Source organism: Lissotriton vulgaris, chromosome 2_1, assembly GCF_964263255.1.
Source record: "Lissotriton vulgaris chromosome 2_1, aLisVul1.2, whole genome shotgun sequence".
NCBI classification, from domain to species: domain Eukaryota; kingdom Metazoa; phylum Chordata; class Amphibia; order Caudata; family Salamandridae; genus Lissotriton; species Lissotriton vulgaris.
In genome coordinates, this window is record NC_141687.1 from 465819605 (window position 1) to 465840474 (window position 20870).

General features: G+C 44.0%; 1 protein-coding gene across 2 annotated transcripts in view; it reads right to left on the minus strand.

The window, feature by feature from the left end:
- The window catches only part of PMS1 (PMS1 homolog 1, mismatch repair system component), a 1062426-nt gene that overhangs the window by 12961 nt on the left and 1028595 nt on the right, over window positions 1-20870 (minus strand). Inside the window, exon 13 of one of the 2 annotated variants that reach the window (XM_086955374.1) lies at window positions 8228-8388. In XM_086955374.1, coding sequence (XP_086811500.1) covers window positions 8228-8388 — 161 coding nt within the window. Of the gene's footprint in view, window positions 1-8227; window positions 8389-20870 lie in introns of those variants that run through there. The other variant, XR_015308390.1, reaches the window with a different exon arrangement.

Genomic DNA, 20870 nt, shown 5'->3' on the forward strand with positions numbered 1-20870 from the left:
GTCCCCTATATTTCTCCCTCCTGATGACTGCGCTCTTTGCACTACCCCACCGGGTTACTTCCTCATGACAGTTGTGTACTGTTGGGGGAAAGGCTGATTCCCACCTGGTGGTGATTGAGCGCTTTGCAATGATATGAGCTAGATCAACAAATCTGTGTTGTACTTTTTGTGCCTTACGACGGTGATATAGCCTCAATATACACTGATCTGCTGTGTCCCATCCATGGATCCCTGTTACAGTTTCTGAGACATGTGCAGTCTTGGCCCAGAATCCCACTAGGCGAGGGCATGTCCACAACATGTGTAGTATATCAGCGTCCTCTGTTTGGCATCTTGGGTAGCATACCTCAAAGTTATGACCACATTGTGTAGAGTGTGGTATTATTTTGTCCCAGAGTGCATCAAATCTTCCAAATCCATAATGGCTGATTTTACGGCAAGGAGTTAAGAGCTAGCTAAACATACCTCTTAGAATGGCTAATTTCCATAGACTCTCCCCATACCATCTGCACATATCTGCTCTAAACCTAGGTCTGGTGGGGGTCAAAAATGTAGAGTGGAAACTGACACTGTGGCCATCCCTCTGCCTTTGAAGACCATGGTTTATGACTCCTCCCTCTGGCCTGGCATTCCTATGGAACAGCACACTGCCGTCCCAGCAGAGCTGGTTAACCCCACGGGCTCTGTATCACCTCTGACTGATCAGGGCAGACCACTGAGAGCCCTGTGGTTTGCCCTGCCTCCAGCAGGCGTGGTCCAGTTAGAACGCCTTCCTGAAGTTCTGCTTGCGGGTCCCAAAGTATCCAACACACAATCCAAGGTTCTGGAATCTCCAAGAGGGTCCTTGAAAGTGTGAAACTTCAATTCCGCAATCCACTTGAACAAAACCCATACAAACACACTGGTACTCCAGGATGAGAATTCTTTGTAGGGATGTCCAGGAGAGCTCTGCTAACCTGTAGCTTGCAGGGAGTCCACTTTTTAGTGCTTTTGAAGCACGTTTGATCCACAAGGCTGTAGTTACCAATGGTGCAACAAAAAAAAAAGGCGCAAACTCAGAGTCCTAGCCTTTCGAAATGCACTTCAAAATCTTCAGCGTAGACAGACCCTTCTGATTCTCTTCAGTTTCAAGCAGCAGGACCCTGCCGCTTAACTGAAGGAGGTGAGAGTCGTGGTTGCCTGCAGTGGCCAGGGGCAATAGGCTTAGGGGGATGGAGGGCGGCCTCTCCAATTTTTTCATCTGCTGGACTGGCCTCCTCATTGAGGATGGGGTGCGGGAAGGTGCTGCTGCAGACCCCGGTCCAGACCAGGATCGACCAGTAAAATGTCCCACCACCTGATTATACAGTGGACACAGAGGAGCTGGCAGCCCAGGTGCCTCTCCTGGAGCAGCAGGGGACGGCGGACCTGGGGGTGATCCTCAAGGACATAAAGGACTCAAGGGAGGTGGTGGAGGCTTAGGTGAATGGCATTCGTGTGGTCCTTTCTCTTTTACGCCAGGACCTCCACAATGTGCTAGACAGGACAACAAAGGTGGAGGTGTGGGTGTCCACAGCATAGGATGACATTGCTATTCTCAAACAACAGATGTCTAAGATGACGCCTCCTTGTCAGCGGTCACAGACCGAGCAGAGGACGCAGAGAAAATGTCCTGGCGCAACAACCTTCGACTTGTTGGCCTCCCTGAATCTCTGGGGCAGCAGGGCCTTGCCGGGGCTCTGGTAGACTGGCTTATGTCCTGGGTCCCCAGGGAGAAGGTGTTTGCTCTTTATGCTATCTTTTTGTCATTGAGAGGGCGCACCACTCTTTAGCGCCGAATCCGTCGCCTGGAGCCTCTCCTAGACCCGTGATCTTACAGATTCTCAACTATAAGGATAGGGACGCCATTCTGCAGAGGCCTGTGTTCCAACTCTAGTGTGCACATATTTCTCTGATTATACCAGAGCGGTGCAGCAACAGTGGAGATCATTTGATGAAATGAAGCATAAAATCTGAGCCCTCAACCTAAAGATAATTTTTCCTCTTCCCGGCACGTCAAAGTTATCTTTCAATCCACCACCCTTTTCTTTGGTACTCCAGACCAGGCCTGGGAGTTGGTGACGGGGAGGAGGCTGGTGTGGCAGCCGTCCCCTGGGCAGGCCCAGTCTGGTGACCTGGTGGAGCAGGCCCCAGCGCAGTCAGGGGAGCATACGGAGTCGATCTCCCGCGTGGGTAGAGGGGGAGCTTCCGATCTTGGAGGTCCCGGGTGGGGCTGATGGGGAGGGCTCTGGCTATCCTCTGGGAGATCCTGCCCAGACCTGGCAATTTAGGGTGAGGTGGACGTCCTCTCTGATACCCCCTTGGTCTTTCGCTCTATAGAGGTAGACTAGAGCTCCTTGTCTCAGTCGATAGACATCCAGTCAACTGGATGGTCCCTCTTAACTTTCCCCGACAGTGGTTTTCAGTGTGGCGGGTTAGAGGAGCACCTAGAGGGGGAGGCTGTGTCCCCCACAACCCAGCCTGTGTGGCTCTCCTCTTGTTTTGGTTATTGCTCTGTTTGGTTTAGAGGGCAAAATTCTAATTTCATTGTTTACTGAGTGTGGAAATTTATTATCAGGCAATGAATCCTGTTGTTTGGGAGTCTATGGCCCGCAGAGGTTTCCTGCGCCACCAAGTTAGAGGTTTCGGGCATTTAGTTAAAGCGACAGATGCTTCTTTGGGTGAAGTGTGGAGAGGGGAGGGCGTTGAGGGGTGAGCGTTCTAGTAAAACCTTTGAGTCTGGTTTCTTATGTTGACAGTTTTGTACTAACATTGTGTTTTCTTTCTAGGTTAGTGAGGGCGATCACACAAACAATAGCGATTAGCTTGGCGTGGTATGGTATGCACTGCAGGCCCCTTGGGTATCAGGTCTCCTCCTGGGTTGGCGTAGGCTGGTTTTGGAGCCTCTCTGACTGCGTTATGCTCTTTGTTAAGATAATGGTACTCTGCTGGAATGGACTGTTTTAAGCATTCTGCAGTGTTACAATACCTCAAGCATCACAGGCCAGCAGTGGTTTTATTGCAGAAGACCCACTTATTGGATACAAACTGTCTTTTTTTGGGCCGTTTCAGCTACAACAGGATTTACAACTCTGCTTTCACACGAGGTTCCAGGGGAGTGGCAATATTGCTGCATAAATCTCTTCCAATGGTGGTTACAGCGCAACACACGGACACTCAGGGCTGCTATGTGGGCACAGAGGGACGATTAGAAGCGAGGCATTACAATTTACTACCTGCTATGTCCCGCCTCCCCTGCTGCAGTCCTCCCTGCAAACTCCGAGATCATTTCTCTTGACCCTCTCGCAGGACGTAACGATGGCTGGAGGGGACTTTAATGCGCTCCCTGATCCGAGCCTGGATGTCTCTTCCACCTCAGCCCGAACAGGCACTTCTGGTCGGGCTGTTTGACCTCCTAGGGAGACTCATTGGGCTTCTGCGATGCTTGTCACTACTGGCATCCTGGCCAAAGGACCCATACCCATCAATCCGCTGCACATGCACTGGATCCACTTATAGGTTTGATGTGGTTTCCAGCAGCTGATCTCATTTCGGTTCAGTCGGTGTGTATTCTCCTGCGTGGTATCTCTGTGATAATGCTCCGTTGCTATTGTCGTGGGGAACTCAGCCCACTGCTTTATGTCCAGTTTGGAGGTTTAACACCTGGCCCCTGCAGAGTTCCGACTGCGAGGCTTTTGTCGAGGAGAAATTGCATCCTTTTTTTAGCTTAATGTAGGAACCATGGTCTCAGCAGTGAAGCTATGGGCAACTAGTAAACGTTTCCTGAGAGGCCGTATTAAGGGTTATGTTTGTCAGGCAGAGACGTGCCGGGTGGCGCGTCTGACCGATTTAGAAGCCCAGATCCTAATGGTGGTAGCTGCTCTCCGACATCGTGACACCAAACACTCTGTCGTCTCGTAGCCGTGGCCTTGCCGGAGCTGCAGCAAGTGTCTTTAGAAGAGGCCAGGCAGTACTGGAGGGCCTCGACACAGACAGTATATACCCCAGGAGGCAAATCCGGTAAATTATTGTTTTAGCTGGCAACCTGCGGAGTGTCTGACCATGTGGTCCCCGAGATTCGGGAATCGTCAGCCCGGCCTCATGAGGAGATCCCAACATAGCTTCGACTTTTGTGGAATTATACTCGCGGTGCCTTCCGTCACCAGTGGAAGTCGCGAACCCCCCTCTGGACAGTATACTGTTTCAGACTCTACCCAATGTTTTGGCACAGGAACTGAACCAAACTCTGACGCTAGATGAAGTGAGTGCGGAGGTGTCAGGGTTGTAAGGTGGAAAGACAGCTGGCCCAGATGGGTACCCCATTGAATATTACATGCGCTTTCATGAGATCCTGTGCCCCAATCTCCTGCATTTTTATGCATCAGGGGTTTTTCCCACCAGACTTAAATTGTGCTAGGATTGTGGTTCTACCCAAAGATGATCTTCCTAAGGATTGATGCTCCTCTTATCGGCCAATTTCGTTGATTAACACTGGCATTAAGGTATTTGCGAAACTGTTGGCTGCGCAATTGAGCGGGGCTTGCCTCACTTGGTCCACCCAGATCAATGTGGATATATGTTGAGCTGCAGTCCAAGGCACTGCATTAGGAGAGTCTAGGTGGCGCTGTCCCAGGCAACAGACCTCGATGATGCAACCCTTTTGCTAACAGACTTCACTAAAACGTTTGACACAGTATTGTGGGCTTTTATGGAGGAGGTTCTCCATCGGGTTGACCTGGGAGAAGGGTTCCGTCGTATAAATGAATGAATTAAACGCATTTGTAGAGCACACATCTACTCAACAAGAGTGTCTCGCCGCTGATTGACTCAAACTAACAGGACCTAACAAGCACGCCTACTCCTGGAAAAGCCAGGTTTTAAGATGTTTCTTAAAAACGATCAGGTCAGCTGTGGATCTGAGAGCAGCCGCTATGGTTTGGCTTCTTTACCACTCAGGGACTGCTGAAGTTTGGGTGAATGAGGTTTTGTCTCCTGTATTTCTCATCTGGTGTGGCATGCCCCAGGGGTGTCCACTGTCCCCTTTGCCTTGGTGATAGAGCCACTGGCGCTGCTTATACATTGCGATGCCCAGGTGTAGGGATGGCAGTGGGGAGTGGGTCTTGAAGAATGCGTAGCAATATATGAGTCTGATATGTTTTTGTTCTTGAAAGAGCCACAGCGCCCTGGGCCATGCTGCCTAAAACTCCTCCAGCTCTATGGTAAGACGTCCAGGCTTTGGGTTAATGAAGGCAAGTCCTGTTTAGTGGAGGTAAAAGGTGACTCTTTAGGGCGGGTCTGGTATCCTTACATTCTTACCCGACACAATACCTTTAAGTATCTAGGGGTACAGCCTTCTGGATTTGGTCTGGGCCCTTAATATTCGGGTTCTAGACCTGTGGCTTAACTGCGATCTTGGCCACTGGGTTACACTCCCACTAAACCTGATGGGGCGGACGGCCATTTTTAAAATGGTGTGCTTGCCGCAATACTGACGGTGGTCTGGCTTCATCGTATATCTATTTATACTATCTGGAAGCTCATACGGTGCTGGTTAATGACTGGTTGACGGGGGTGGGATGACCCGGCGAACCGTCTGGTAATACACTCATCGGGGATAGATGGTGCTTGATCTTTTATATAGAGCACATCTGCTGGGTACCTTGCCTTCCTGTACACGTGTCTCTTACCTGTTGGAGGGCGGCCCTTTGACTTACTGGATGGAACTGCTGCCTAAACAGGATTGCCCCCCTAATACGAGGAACATAGCTTGGTCAGCTGTCGCTCCTGGAGGAGTTCCTGTCATGGGATCGTGTTGGGATTGCCTACCTTGGAGATGTTTATAAGAAGGGGAGCATTATGTTATTTCAAGAATTGAAGGTCAAATACTCCTTGCCTACTCACAATTATTTCTGTATCTCCAACTGCGCCACGCCTTGTTGGCGCATGACTTACTGGAGAACTCTTTGCCTGTGTACAGTCCGTTGGAGGCAAAAATCTACCAGGTAGGTAGGTAAAGGTAGGCTAAATCAGCGATTTTCAGGTCGCTGATGATACATGACCCAGATAACCTTAAAAAGCCCAGACAGAGGCAGGCGTCTGGGTGGGGGACTCTGATGAAGAAGACTGGACGGTGGTTTAAATGGTGCTGAGTGAGCAGGTGATCTCGACGAGGCTGCGTATAATACAGTTCAGTTACTGGCATGTGACATATCTCACTCCGAAGCACTTACAATATTTGCTCTACAATGCACAAGCAGCATGTGTGTGGTGTGCACTCCCCGCAGCGGACTTCTATAATGTAGCCTGGGATTGTCTGGTGTGCAGGCCCTTCTGGAGGGAAGTTGATTGCATACTTTCGGCTGTCTTAGGCTGCCTGCTGGAGTTGAGGGCGCATATTCTCCTGGTTGGGTTGTTGGATGAGGTGGAGAGCCCCAGAGTTGAGCGAGTCTTTTTGGGGACGGCTTGCCTGGTTGCTAAGCGGGATGCAGCCCATGCATGGAAACAACAGAGGCCGCGGACTGGTAGGGGGCGGCATACAGGAGTGGACTGGTGTGCTCACTGGAGAAGCCAGTTTTTTAGGCTCGTGGCTGCCCTATGAAACATGAACGTATATGGGGGAAATGGTGCAAGTACTTTGGGCTGACGATCTGATATCGCAATGTACAATATTAATGTGTGGGCTTGTCACTATGTCATACATGTATTGTGAGTATATTTTGCACTGTGTGGTGCTTTGCTTTTTGGTAAAACTCTCAAAGTTAATTATAAAAAAAAGGTCCAAGAATTACATCTGTAGCTGTTTCCAAAGCAGAGATCATATTATTAATTTTAATATAGCATCCCAATGATTTCCTATGAAACAGCTTACCCTGCTAGAGTGGAAAATGGCTTTTAAGCCTGGTCACTGTAAGGACATTCTTAACATTAAACTTTTACATGGCTATATTTAACTTCCGAACACACTGTCACATTGGAATTTAAGGCCTAATTAGTTTGAATTAATATTTAAAAAGGAGGGTTTAGGCTGGTCAAAGGGGCTATTTGGCAGGTAGAATTTGCAGTTTTAAAACAACACAAACAAGCTAAAGTGGTAGGCCTGCTTTGCACTGTAATTCTAGTGGTGGCATAAGGTGTGCTGCAATCTACAAGCGACATTTAACTTAGGGCCCTGGACTGATTTTATGCTATATACTAGGGACTTATAGGTATGGTAAAGATGCCATTCGGAGTATAGCCAATTGAGACATGCTTTGGAGATCAGAGCACATGTACAGGGGACCGGGTTAACAGAGTCCCAGTGCACAGAGTAAAGGAAACAGCAGCATCAGCCTAAAAAATGGGGACGATCATGCAAAATGAGGCACTCTCCTACATTTACCATTTCTATAGCCTTGGGGTGCTGACAGCCTGCAAACAATACACATAGCTGTATATTGACATGTGACATTAAACCTGCAAATTATGGTTGTGTCTGAGCACATGAGCCAGTACCCATGCACACGATGTAAATAGTTAGATACATTAGGAATTGCAGTTAGGCTTATGAGGCAGCATTTGTCATATGATTCAAGTTCCCAAGTATACCACTAGCTAGTGTAGAAATGCTGAGGTTGGTCTAAAATATTAGTGTGCATAGGTTTTTGACACCTTGAGTCATGTTGGGTTTACTAGGATATGGCTGCCTGTACCTGGACATGTGTATCAGCTTCTAGGTATGTAAGTTTATAACAGAGACAAAAAGAGACTATTCGTTTTATTAATCCTTGTTTTCCATGGTTGGAACTAGAAATGTAATATCAGGTTTAACTTCTGCATGATCTTGAGCAAATCCCAGTAGAAAAGAGATATGGATATACTGTGCCTGGATACCCTCACGGGTGACTAATAGCCCTCTAAAAATCTACCGATTGATTGATTGAGTAGCAGCAACCTTAGTGTCACATAGACATTCGTGATTCATAAACTGACAACATATGCTATATAAGCTAATACTATGCAACTTTAACAAAAACATTTCTATGCCCTTGGCATCATCCAAGCATCATTTTCACTGCAGCTCTGAATATAGTCCGCAGCAATGGAAATCTACTCTGCCAGATTTCCAGGAACTTAATGTGTACTATCAGCACACAGTGATTAACAGCCTTACCTTCAGTGTGAAGAGTACATTATGATTATTTATTGGAACACACAATATCTGATTTCTTACCTGTAGGTAATTTCTCACTTTGAGAGGTCTGCATTCAAAAGGGGTCTTTGCAGTTTTATTTATAACAGAATTCAGAATTTCTTTTAAATCAGATAACCCATAATAAGGTAAAATATCAGCCATCGCTTCTACTTCTACTCGGTTTTCTGACACTGATGATCCTATAAATAAAGAAAACATTATTTAATTCAAGTGACTTCCCATACATATACTTCTTCCATACCAGTTCCAGGGCAATATATTTTCCAAATCTAAAGTTTTATATGGAACGTTTTACAAAACATATTTCCTGCTTATAAATACCCTTAATATCTCAGTGATAATATGTACCAATCATTAAATGTAGAAATGAAAAGTAAAAAAAGAAAACAAGTATTTAATAGTGGAAAGCTGAAAGCACCCTGTAAGATGCGAGGTATTTTAAATCAAATTGGTGTTATCCATTTTAATCTAAGTAAAGGGCCAACAACGTGACACTAAAAAAACTGAAATCCAGCTTTCTAGCTTCAACTGCAATAGAAGCACATGCTTGATCTGATCTTTACACAGGTTTGGATAATAATGGAGGTAGGCACTACAGATGTGACAGCCACTCTACGTTTTCCACATTTGAGGTATGGTAGCTTCAGAGGAGGGGGGGGGGGTATGGCGGTGCAGACAGACGTTGACTCCTCTTCCTTAGGGATTTGTCTCTGTTGAGTTTGCTCTAATAAGGGACTCCTCCCAGCATCAGAGACAGACCTGGCTTTCTGAGTGAAGGTGTTTATGGATTAAGTAAAGCAGGCCAGATGGGTACAAAATCCAGGTTGAAAAAGATACTGGTTACCTTTTAACTCTTCCCATTCCCAGTCCCTTTGCCCCCACGCCTTCTGCTTCCACTCTGCTTCTCCCACCGAACCAGACAGAAGGGGCAAAAGAAGGGAGACCAAGGACACCAACCAAGGAGCACAAAAGGCTGAAATGATCTGTCAGTTTTTGGTCCTATTCCATTTTCTAAATATTGAATAGAATTCAGTTCTACGGTTAGCATGTTATTGCAGATTTTAGTTACTGTTCAACTCTAGGAACAACTTGATTTATATGACATTCAGTGACAATCTTGTTTTTGAGAATGCAATGGGGAAGACAAGGCAGACATGGATTAGAATACAATGGGATGGGCAAGGTACATTGTATTATTATGATAGCCTCCTTAAGCCAGTTAGACATGCTCAGCTTGCTCCATCATTTGGAAGAGATTCTACTTGGAAGAGATTCTATTTGAAAGTTGTTCAAATGGTCGCGTTGCAAACTTGTTGCCTTTGCTGTTTGGTTTTGAATCTCTGCGTTCTCCACTGTTCACATGCATGCTAAACGTGCATATGAAGCACATTATGAACTAACTGTTGAATCCTTCAAGCCAATTAGCACTAATGGGTTGTGTTAAAAACATATGTCGCAACACCCAAAAACTGATCGCTTTACTAGTCCTGGTAGCAAAAAGGAAAGTGACTATTAGACAGAGCAGGGTCTCTGACTGCACCATAAATAACTACATTAAAGACATATTTTTTGTAATACCAAAGCTGAACTGTGTGCTTTACTTTTACTACCCTTTGGTACACCCAGAATATATGGTGTTCACTACAACCCTATTTAAGGTCTTTCGCCTGCCGTGAATCTATCTGCCCCTCCCCCATACGACGCTAATAAAGAAATGCAAACATACAAGATCGAATGGGTCGGTATGTATGGCATGTATGAGTAGTATTACAATTGAATGCACACAAATAGGATTCTAAAAGGATCCCTGTGGGTTCCTGACAAAAGCCATATAGCCATATATATGTGGCTAGGCTTTGGGAGAATGGAAGTCTGATGGGCTCGAACTTGTGACATGCTGAAAATCAGAAGCATAGAGGTAGGCAAGACAACAAATTAACAGGGCGAGCCAAACCAGAGCTTGTTCTTCAGCCGAGCTGCTGCAAAAATTCAGGATGTAATGAACGAAGTAAGCATCATGTAAAGATATGATAAAGACTCCTCGAAATTCAAAAACATTTTTCACCTTAGTACATCAGATTCGATCACCACATTGGGAGATATTTATTTAAAGTTATATATTTTACACATGAGCTTAGAAACATTCCTGCCCCCGCCATGTCACCATAGCCATTGTTGGACTAAGAGGCAAGGCATTTATTGTGTATAACTGAAAGGTAGCCTTCCTATTAAAGCTGGGACAACATTCTAGTCAATTAAATAAAAGCATACATACTGGTCCTAGATAGCAAAAGAGCCTTTCATGGGGCATCAGCTTGTACAGACTTCAGGGCATTATCCACTCCATTTATAACAAGCATTGGCAAACCTAATAGATCTCGCCTATTCAGTAGTTATTGTCTTTACAATATGTTTTAGCCATGTTGCACAACCGCATGGCTGCTGTTCAGCATGGCTAAAAGTTATCAATCAATCAAACTGTATTAATATAGTGCGGCTTATCACCCGTGAGGGTATCCAGGCGCGCTGGGCTGTGGGTCTCAGCCAGGTCTTGCGTCTCTTCCTGAAGAGGGAGCTGTTTGAGGGTGGAGAGGAAGGGTCAAGGTAGGAGAATGATCGCTCTCCAATGCAGCAGCAGTGGATGTGCGGTGTCGGTGCGCAGGCAAGGTGAGCGGAGGTGCGGAGTGGGGTAAAAGGGAATGTCATAAAGGGGAGTAGACTGCAGCGTTATGGAGTAGCATAGAGTGGCGTACAGAAGAGTTGAATGGTATAGAGAGAAGTAAAGTGGAATGTCATGGAGTAGCTGAAAGTATTGGGGAGTGGCATTGAGGGAGTAAAGTGTTGTATAGTGGAGTGAATTAGAATGGCCTAGAGTTAAGTGCCATAAAGTACAGTGGTGCAGAGTTTATTAGCGTAGAGTTCAGTGGCTAAGATTGCATTGGTTTTGAGTGCCGTGGTGTAGAGTGCATTGGCATTGAGTGCAGTGGCGTAGACTAGCGTAGAGTGCAGTGGCGTAGTGCAGTCTACATTGCAGTGGCATAGAGGGCACTTGCGCAGAGTGGAGTAGAGTGGTGCAGAGTGGAGTGGTGCAGGGTAGAGTAGAGTAGGGCATGGTAGAGTCCAGAAGTGTAGAAGTCAGTGGCATTGAGTGCAGTAGCGTACAGTGGCACACAGTGCAGTGGCATAGAGTGCAGCCATGCAGAGTAGAGTGTCAGAGTGCAGCGTTGTAGAGTGCAGGGTCATACAGTTGTGCAGAGTAGAGTAATACAGAGAGCAGTGATGTAGAGTAGAGTGGTGTAGACTGAGGTGACTCACGGTGAAGTGGCATAGAGTACAGTGGTGCAGAGTAGAATAGAGAGGCGTTGAGTGCAATGACTTAAGAGTGCAATGGTGTAGAGTGACGTAATGTGCCATGGCGTAGAGTGCAGTGGCATAGTAGAATTTTGTAGAGTAAAGTGGTGTAAAGTGCAGTGGTGCAAAGATGTTGGCGTATGTGCAGTGGTGTTGGGTGCAGCAGTCTAGAATAGAGTGGCGCAAAGTGGTACAGACTGCAGAGGCATAGAGTAGATTGTTTCAGGGTAGAGTAAAGTGGTGCAGCAGTGGTATAGAGTAGAGTGTCGTAGAGTGCAATGTGCAGAGTAGAGTGACTTAGAGTGGATTGGCATAGGTTACAGTGGTGTAGAGTGGAGCAATGCAGAATAGAGTTCAGGATTAGAGTAGAGTTCAGTGGCGGAGAGAGCAGTGTTGTAGAGTAGAGTGACAGAGTGAAGTGGCAATGTGTGGAGTGGTGCAGGGTAGTGTGCAGTGGCATAGAGTGGAGTGAAGCAAAGTATAGTGGGCGTAGAGTGCAGTGGCATAAAGAGCAGTGGCATAGAAAGCAGTGTGGTGTAGTGTGGGGCAGAGAGCAGTGACGTAGATTACAGTGGTGCAGAGTAGAATAGAGTGGCATAGAGTGCAGTGATGCAGAAAGCAATGGTGTAGAGTGACGCTGCGTGCAGTGGCGGAGAGCGCAGTGGCATAGAGTAGAATGTTGTAAAGTATAGTGGTGAAAAGTGCAGTCGTGCAAAGTAGATGGTGTTGGCAAAGTGGCATAGGGTGCATTGATTTTGAGTACAGTGGTGTAGAGTGAATTGGTGTAGAGTGCATTGGTTTAGAGTAGAGTGGCATAGCATAGAGTGGAGCAGAGTGGAGTAGAGTGCACAGAGCACAGTGGCGTTGAGGGCAGAAGCATAGCGTAGATTGTTTCAGAGTAGAGGTAAGTGGAGTGGTGCGTGATAGAGTGCAATGGCATAGAGTAGTGGCATAGAGCTCAGTGGCGCAGCCCTGAGTGGAGTGGTATGGCGTAAAGTGCAGTGGCATAGAGTGCAGTGGCATATAGTAGATAGTTTCAGAGTAGAGTGAAGAGGCGGAGAGTGGAGTGGTGCAGGGCAGAGTGGAGTGGAGTAAAGTACTGGTGTAGAGTGCAGTACTGAAAAGTGGAGTGGCCGAGAGTGGAGTGGCAGAGAGTGGAGCGATGCAGAGTGGAGTGGCCTAGAATGGAGTGGTGTAGAATGCAATTGTGAATAGTAGAGTGCACCGGCATAGAGTACTGTAGAGAAGTGTAGAATGAAGTGGTGTAGAGTGCAGTTTCTGAGTGCAGTGGTGCACAGTAGATTTGAGTGGCATAGAGTGGGGTAGAGCGGTGCAGGGTAGAGTACAGTGGTGTAGAGTGGCACAGAATAGCGTGGCGTAGAGTAGAGGGGCATTGAGTTCAGTGCTTAAGAACAGAGTGTCAAAGACTGCAGTGGTGTAGAGTGGCACAGAGTTTGTTGGCGTATAATGCAGTTGCGTCCAGTGGTGCAGAGTAAAGTGATGCAGAGTGCAATGGTGTAAAGTAGAATGGCATAAAATGCAGTGGCATAGAGTAGTATACAGTGCAGTGGCGCAGAGTAGATTGGCATAGAGTTCAGTAAGACATTGTATTGTTTTTGAGTGCAGTTGCATACAGTGCAGTTGCATGGTGTGGAGTGGCATGGTGTGGAGTGGCGCAGAGTGGAATAGAGTGGTATAGACTGCAGTGGCATAGGGTAGATTGTTTTAGAGTAGAGTGAAGTGGCGTAGAGTGCAGGAGTATAGAGTATACTGTTGTAGAGTGCAGTGGTGCAGAGTAGATTAGAGTGGCTTGGAATGGCTAAGAGTGCAGTGGTGTAGAGAGAAGTAAAGTGGAATGTCATGGAGTAGCTAAAAGTGTTGGGGAGTGGCATGGAGGGAGTAAAGTGTCGTAGAGTGGAGTGAATTAGAGTTGCCTAGAGTTAAGTGCCATATAGTACAGTGGTGCAGTTTATTGTCGTAGAGTTTATTGGTGTAGAGTTCAGTGGCTAATATTGCATTGGTTTTGAGTACAATGGTGTAGAGTGCATTGGCATAGAGTGCAGTGGTGTAGACTAACGTAGAGTGCAGTGGCATAGAGCAGTGCAGTCTACATTGCAGTGGCATAGAGGGCACTTGCGCAGAGCGGAGTAGAGTGGCGCAGAGTGGAGTGGTGCAGGGTAGAGTAGAGTAGTGCAGGGTAGAGTCCAGAAGTATAGAAGTCAGTGGCATAGAGTGCAGTGGCATAGAGTGTGGTAGAATGGAGCACAGTACAGTACAGTGGCACACAGTGCAGTAGCATAGAGTGCAGACATGCAGAGTAGAGTGTCAGAGTGCAGCGTTGTAGAGTGCAGGGTCATACAGTTGTGCAGAGTAGAGTAATGAGGAGAGCAGTGATGTAGAGTAGAGTGGTGTAGACTGAGGTGACTCACAGAAAAGTGGCATAGAGTACAGTGGTGTAGAGTAGAATAGAGAGGCGTTGAGTGCAGTGATTTAGAGTGCAATTGTGTAGAGTGACGTAGTGTGCCATGGCGTTAAGTGCAGTGGCATAGTAGAATGTTGTAGAGTATAGTGGTGTAAAGTGCAGTGGTGCAAAGAAGTTGTCGTATGTGCAGTGGCGTTGGGTGCAGCAATTTAGAATAGAGTGGCGCAAAGTGGTACAGACTGCAGAGGCATAGAGTAGATTGTTTCAGGGTAAAGTGGTGCAGCAGTGGTATAGAGTAGAGTGTCGTAGAGTGCAATGTGCAGAGTAGAGTGGCTTAGAGTGGATTGGCATAGGTTACAGTGGCGTGGAGTGGAGCAATGCAGAATAGAGTTCAGGATTAGCGTAGAGTTCAGTGGCGGAGAGAGCAGTGTTGTAGAGTAGAGTGACAGAGTGAAGTGGCATAGAGTTGTGTGGAGTGGTGCAGGGTAGTGTGCAGTGGCATAGAGTGGAGTGAAGCAAAGTATAGTGGTAGTAGAGTGCAGTGGCATAAAGAGCAGTGGCATAGAAAGCAGTGTGGTGTAGAGTGGTGCAGAGTAGTGTGGGGCAATACAGAGTTCAGTGGCATAGAGTGGCATAAAGGAGAGGGCAGAGAGTGCAGTTTTGCAGAGTATACTATCATAGGTTGCGGTGGTGTACAGTAGAGTGCCCTGGAGTGCAGTGGCGCAGAGTGCAGAGGCGCAGAGTAGAGTGGCGTAGAGTATAGTGGTTCAGAGTAATCTAAAATGGCGTAGAGTGAAGTGACCGAGTACAGTGGTGTAGAGTGCATTGACATAGCGTGCAGTGGTGTAGAGTGGTGAAGAGTAGAGTGGAGTGGTCCTGAGCGCAGTGGTATAGAGTAGATTGCTTCAGAGTTGAGTACGGTGGTGCAGAGCAAATTAGGGCGGCGTAGAGGTGATTGGCATGAAGTGCATTGGTGTATAGTGGAGTGGTACAGAAGAGAATGCATTGGTACAGAGTGCAGTGTTGCAGAGTTAAGTGGCTTGGAGAGGCGATGAGCGGTGTAGAGTGCAGTGGGACATAGTAGAGCAGTGTGGGGAAGTGAGCATAGGGGTAGAGTAGAGAGGCATGGTGTGGAGTGGTACAGAGTAGAGTGCAGTGGTGTAGAGTAGAGTGAAGTGATGTGGAGTGGAGTGGGGTAATGTAGAGTATGCATGGTATGGTAGCAGATTACCATTGCAGACAACACATCTTCAATTGAAATGACCATTACATGTGCACTCACATTCAGTTTTACTGATAAAAGTATACAGCGCACAAATGATAACGTGTGCAAATCTCATCACATACTTTATTGATTTGATCGTCAGCACAGTTATTTTACAAACATTTACATTTTATTGTGTGCTAGAAAAACAACAACATTGTACAGCTTTCCTCAAGAAGACCCCAGCAGCCAGCATGATTGTCACATAAATCCTGTCATTTTGAAGTCAGAGAAAGAAAAATGAATATCAAGCTCCCTGGAAGATACAGCCTGACATTTGACCTTTGTCTCTGAATGCACAGCAAATGTGACAAGAAAAGAACAAAATGTGCGAGTTTGTGAAAGAATTCAAACCACAAAGCCAATGGGTTGAATGCTGTCCTAGGTCAACTTTCTGATTGTCCCCAAGATGTCTTTAGCAAAACCAGACAGCTCTGTGACCCAAAAAGGCTTGTTTGTAACACAGGAGACCTAGTTGGTATCAGTTTTGGAGCAGTTGAGTATGAAATCTGATTTTGCCCTGATGATGTCCTTCTGATGCTGGAAAACTCTGGGACATCGTCGACAGTGGTGATTGTGCAAATGGTGCAATATGAGTACATTTTGGGACTAAAAAAAGATATGGTGAAGTTGAAGTTTTAAACGTAATCCTCTCTGCCCATGAAATCAAGTTCTTGAAGACATAGCTTCCATTTCGGTGTCCTCTAACAAGAACAGTATTTATGTCAAGTCAAAAGTCTTTAATCACATACTTACACATAAAAGCAGATAAACCAATACTACAATAAAATAATAAATATAATGATTGTATCATAATCTATAAAAGGACTTGCACCTACTCACGGAGGATTGGGGAAATGGTAGAATCAGAAATGATATTCTTCCATAGCCTTTTTACATTGTGAATACCACTTCCCATACTTGTCCACCATTGCCTTAAATAGTGATACTTTTTGGAAGTCAGCTTAAATAGAAACAATGATTGTGAAGTAATGTTTTTGTACCTCTTGAAGAGCATCATACATGATGGCTAGATTAATGACAAAGTGGATTGTTGATAACAGCCTTCTTTCCCCAGTGTACATGTTCCATGTTTGCTACCACGGGAAACCATCATCAGCTGTCATAATGAAGACCTTAAAAAGAGCAGGATAAGCATTCCATACTGCCTCCACTCTTTCTGAAACTTAAAGGAACCCATCAAGCCTTTAAAACTCTATATTTTTTAAAATGTACAATATTGAGTGCTCTTAAAATATCCACAAATATCTTTTTGTAGATGTACTGAATAGAGTAGGGGTGTGCAGCAGGTCAAGTAAACCTGCAAATGATATGTAGCAACAACAACTTTGATGAAACTACTGATTGTACTGAAGCTTTAGGAAATGTGCTGAGCATTGCTGAGCTATAATATCTTGAGCAATTGTCTCTTGTAATGTCAACACGTTTGTGACCAACTATCACTGATGCTCCATCACAAGCATTTGAAACAAGGCGTTTTGCATGAAAAACGTCAATTAGGTTAGCTGGATCTTTTATTAGTGCAGACAGTAAACGATGTACTACGTCTTCAGCACACACGTCTCTAAACTCAATGAGATCAACAAATATATTAGCAGGAGAATTCATCTCAGGTTGCTGCATTCCCAGGTATGCAAGTAATGGAGCAAGGTAAAGAACAAAGTTTTGTTCAAACTTGCGAAGTTAACCTCTCCTAATAAAAGTAACTTGACTAATAAGCTTGTGGTGAAATCATTAATCAACTTAGTTTTAAAGATGCACACATGAAATACATGCGGGTCTAATATGCTTTTTGTTGCAAACGCAAAGAAGAATTAATAAACTAACCTTGTGTATTGTCTTTGTCAGTATTAAATGCGGCTGTTTAACTAATGGCATGTGCTTCTTTTATGTGCTTATGTTATGTCTTTTGTGATAAAAGCTTTAAGAGTTCCTGACGTTCGAAAAGGACTGGTAAATATGATGCTGCTTTGTGTGCTTAAGCTAGGTAACATAATTAATTGTGTTAATTAGCAAAGGGGAAGGGTAAACAGAATGGGTCTCAATTCTTTAATTAATTGATGTCTTGTGTTTGTTTAATAATAGTTTCCGAAGTGAGGCCTAAAGTTGGCTCTGAGAAACATGGATGACAGAGCTGCAGACATGAAAGCTTGTCCAGAGTGATTTTCGCACATGCGCAGCTGTGAAGAATTTGGCTGCGTAGCTGTTATACAATAAAGAGCGATTTTCTTTGCTGAGATGAGCGTGTTCACGGAGGCCAGCCAAGGACAGTAAAACAATATGGTGGCCAAGGCCAGGAAGTAGAAGTAAATGTCCTGAGCTCGAAAATAAGTAACATTTTTGAGGAAATCGAGGATGCGGAATAGAAAGGACAATGGGCCTTATATGAAGCAGGGATTTTGGACAAAAGTTGGATGACTTAATCATGGTCTGACACCGAACAGCCAATAAGAAATGCAGATTCTTATGAAATAATGTAAAATGTAGAAAGTTTAGCTAGAGAGAAAGGTATACATTATGACACCATGAGTTGAGAAAAAACTCTTACTTTCCGATTCCTGAATGGTGCCGTTATGCTGATGGACCTTTGACGCACGTAAGGACAGCTGATCTAATGATTTATTTCTTTTCAGGTTAAGATAGATTGAGACAGGGAAATAGATTCAGGAAAAGGGAAACTGTTATTTTGCTAATTCTTCATGTTTCTGAGTGTGCTTTGAAATGTCAGTTCTAATTTTCACTACTTTATTACAAATGCTGCTTTCTTATTTGCTTATAAAATAAAGATGTAAAAACCTATAATGCTAATTCTTTGAATAAATAAAGCTAATAAAATTAGATTTGAAATGATAAGCTGGTCTTGTTTATTCATGGTCTAGTTTCCATTAGTTGATCCATCAACCATAGTGGTTTGATTTAATGATAATTTGTTCTATATTATGATAATGAAAAATAAACTGCAGTTGTACATATTAGTGTACATATTATGTGAATAGAATATAAATCAAATCACATGATTCAGCTGCTCAATAATTGTCTCATTTGGTGTTATGGGCCTGTATAAGTGTTTTATAAATAATGGTGAGTATTGAGGTGTTAGGTAGCGTTTGTGAGACAGTTTTTCTATAGGAGCGCTGGATCACTTTCTTGGTAGCAGAGGATGGTTACTATGGTAACTGAAATGTTACATGGTAATTACATAGGATTACATGTGTAAAACTTGTTAAGTTTGTTTAAAGTTGTTATTTGTAGTCGAAAGGTTTTTTCCAGCAGTGTGAAAACTCCTAGTTGTGCCGGCTTGAGTAGTGTGACAAGTGAAGTTACACAGTGCATTTGTTCTGTTTCAAAATAGTGGTATTGTCGTATATCACTAGTGTTGTGGTCGTACAGCACAAGTTTAGGGAAACTCTAGGTGTGTAAGGTAGAATGCTATAGTGAGGATTGTCTATGAAATCGTAGCTTTCGAGTATAGGGACTTCTGTTCTGTTTTAAAACTCACTGTGAAAAGAGTAGTAAAATGTATCCAAACTTGTGTGAAGGGTAAGAAAAGTTACCTATCTTACTGGCGAGTGAGGATTTCTATTGGTGGGTTAAAGTCCTACTAAGGAGTCATGCATGAATGATTAGGGATCTTTTCCGTATGAATGTGCGTAAATGAATGGGTAAAGTAGTTCTACTTTATCGACGACTAATCTGAATATTCTGTGAAAATAGCGTCTATTTTACGCGAAAAGAATACTTGAATGTCTGAGAAAAACTATCACTTTATTTAGCAAAACAGACAAATGGTTTGTTTTATGTAAAGTTATTAACTGAACTTCATCGAAAGTTTTGTAAATATGGCGCTGTAAACATTTTTTGTAAAGGAGGGGTCAGTTTTAGGAGCGAGAGACGTAGCAGTTTCTCTGCAGCGGTAGTGTACGTCACCAGTGCCGCGCTGTGATTGGCTAACATACGTCACAGTATTCGCGCACAGATCGGTTCACGTGACAAGGCAAGCTTACAGCTGATTGGCTCGTCGTGAAAAACAGTAATTCTATTGGTTGAGCAGAATAGTGACGTAGCTTAACCGGATTGGCTTGTTAGTGAGTCTCGCGCACTGATTGGTTGATGTTGCGGAATAACAACTTCCTGGTTACAATCTTTTTCGAAGTTGAGGAAATAGTTTAAAAACATGGGTTATTATTTTAGAAAAGAGAAAAAGAAACTTACATGGTTTCAGAAGTTGAAAAATAAATTTAAAACTGACAAAAAAAATTGTAACGGGAGGTGGAAAATTAATTCATAAGTACAAAACGCCTGCAGATTATATGCTAGATGAATATGGTTACCATACTTGTCTTTGGATTGAGAATTGGATGAAATATACTGAGAATGATGGTGTTTTAGCATGGCCAGAAGACGGATCATTTAATGTAGCGGTTTTTAGGAACTTAAGAGAAAGAATGGTAAATCTTGAACCGAGACTCAGACCCACACAATTTGAAGCCTTAGTTGAATGGGAAGATGAGATGCATGAATTAGAACGAGAGAGTAGAGGAATTCCAAAAAGAATAACTAGAGAAACACATCACAATAGAATGCATTGATGGAGAAGTGCAGACATGTGTGATGGCTTGTAATCACTGAGACAAATAAATGAGACTTTAGGGAAAAAGTGTTCCCAAAAGAAAAATAATATTAGAGAAGAGAGTGATTCAGAGGATGCGGTTTTAGAAGAAATGTATACTAAAAAACCGTCACCTTTTCAACCAGTTTGTACATGGACTACTCCTCCAAGTTCACCACCTAGAGAAATTATTGAAGGAATATCCCCTGAAACGATTTTGACTAATAATAAAACTCCAGAAAGAGCAGAAACAGGACTTGATTCAAATATATCACCAGTAAATAGTAATTTTACTGAAAATCCAGATCAGAGAAATGAAACCCCAAGGAATGATACCCCAAGAAATGGAATCAGAGCAGTTAAGTATAAAGAATTACCAATACCAGATACTTCAGAATATATTCGATCTGCAAATGAATTAATACAGCAGTTAACAAGAAGCATGGAAGCAGTAACAGTGCCTGTACCGATTGGACCTGTTCTTCCAGTATTTGATCAAAAAGAAATCAGACATTCAGCTTTAGCTGTTCGATTAAATACGGAAATACAAAAAGTAACTGAAAAATTTTATTCAGATTTAACTGAAATACATCGAGAGAGAATGAGGATGCCTGACTTAACTCTTAATCAAAGCTTAACGTGTAAAACCCCAATTGGTGCAGATACTGATTCGGAATCGCCAGTAAAGAGTATTAATAAAATTAATTTACCCCCAGAAGGTAAATTACTTGATGTTGGAAAACTGAAGGCAGATTTAGAAGAATTAATTATTGGGACAATTGGAACTGACAGTTTAAAGGCATATCAGGATGATGAATTATTGTTTATTTGCAAAAGTATAACATGGAAAACGAAAAACAGATATGATAAATTGGAAGAAATAGCTGCTGAGTTCGAAGTTGATTTGAGTAAGCAGAAAAATTTGCAGAAAAATTACAGGGTGGATTTTTTTGAAAAAGACATTGAAAACATGAATAATTCAGGAAGAATTACT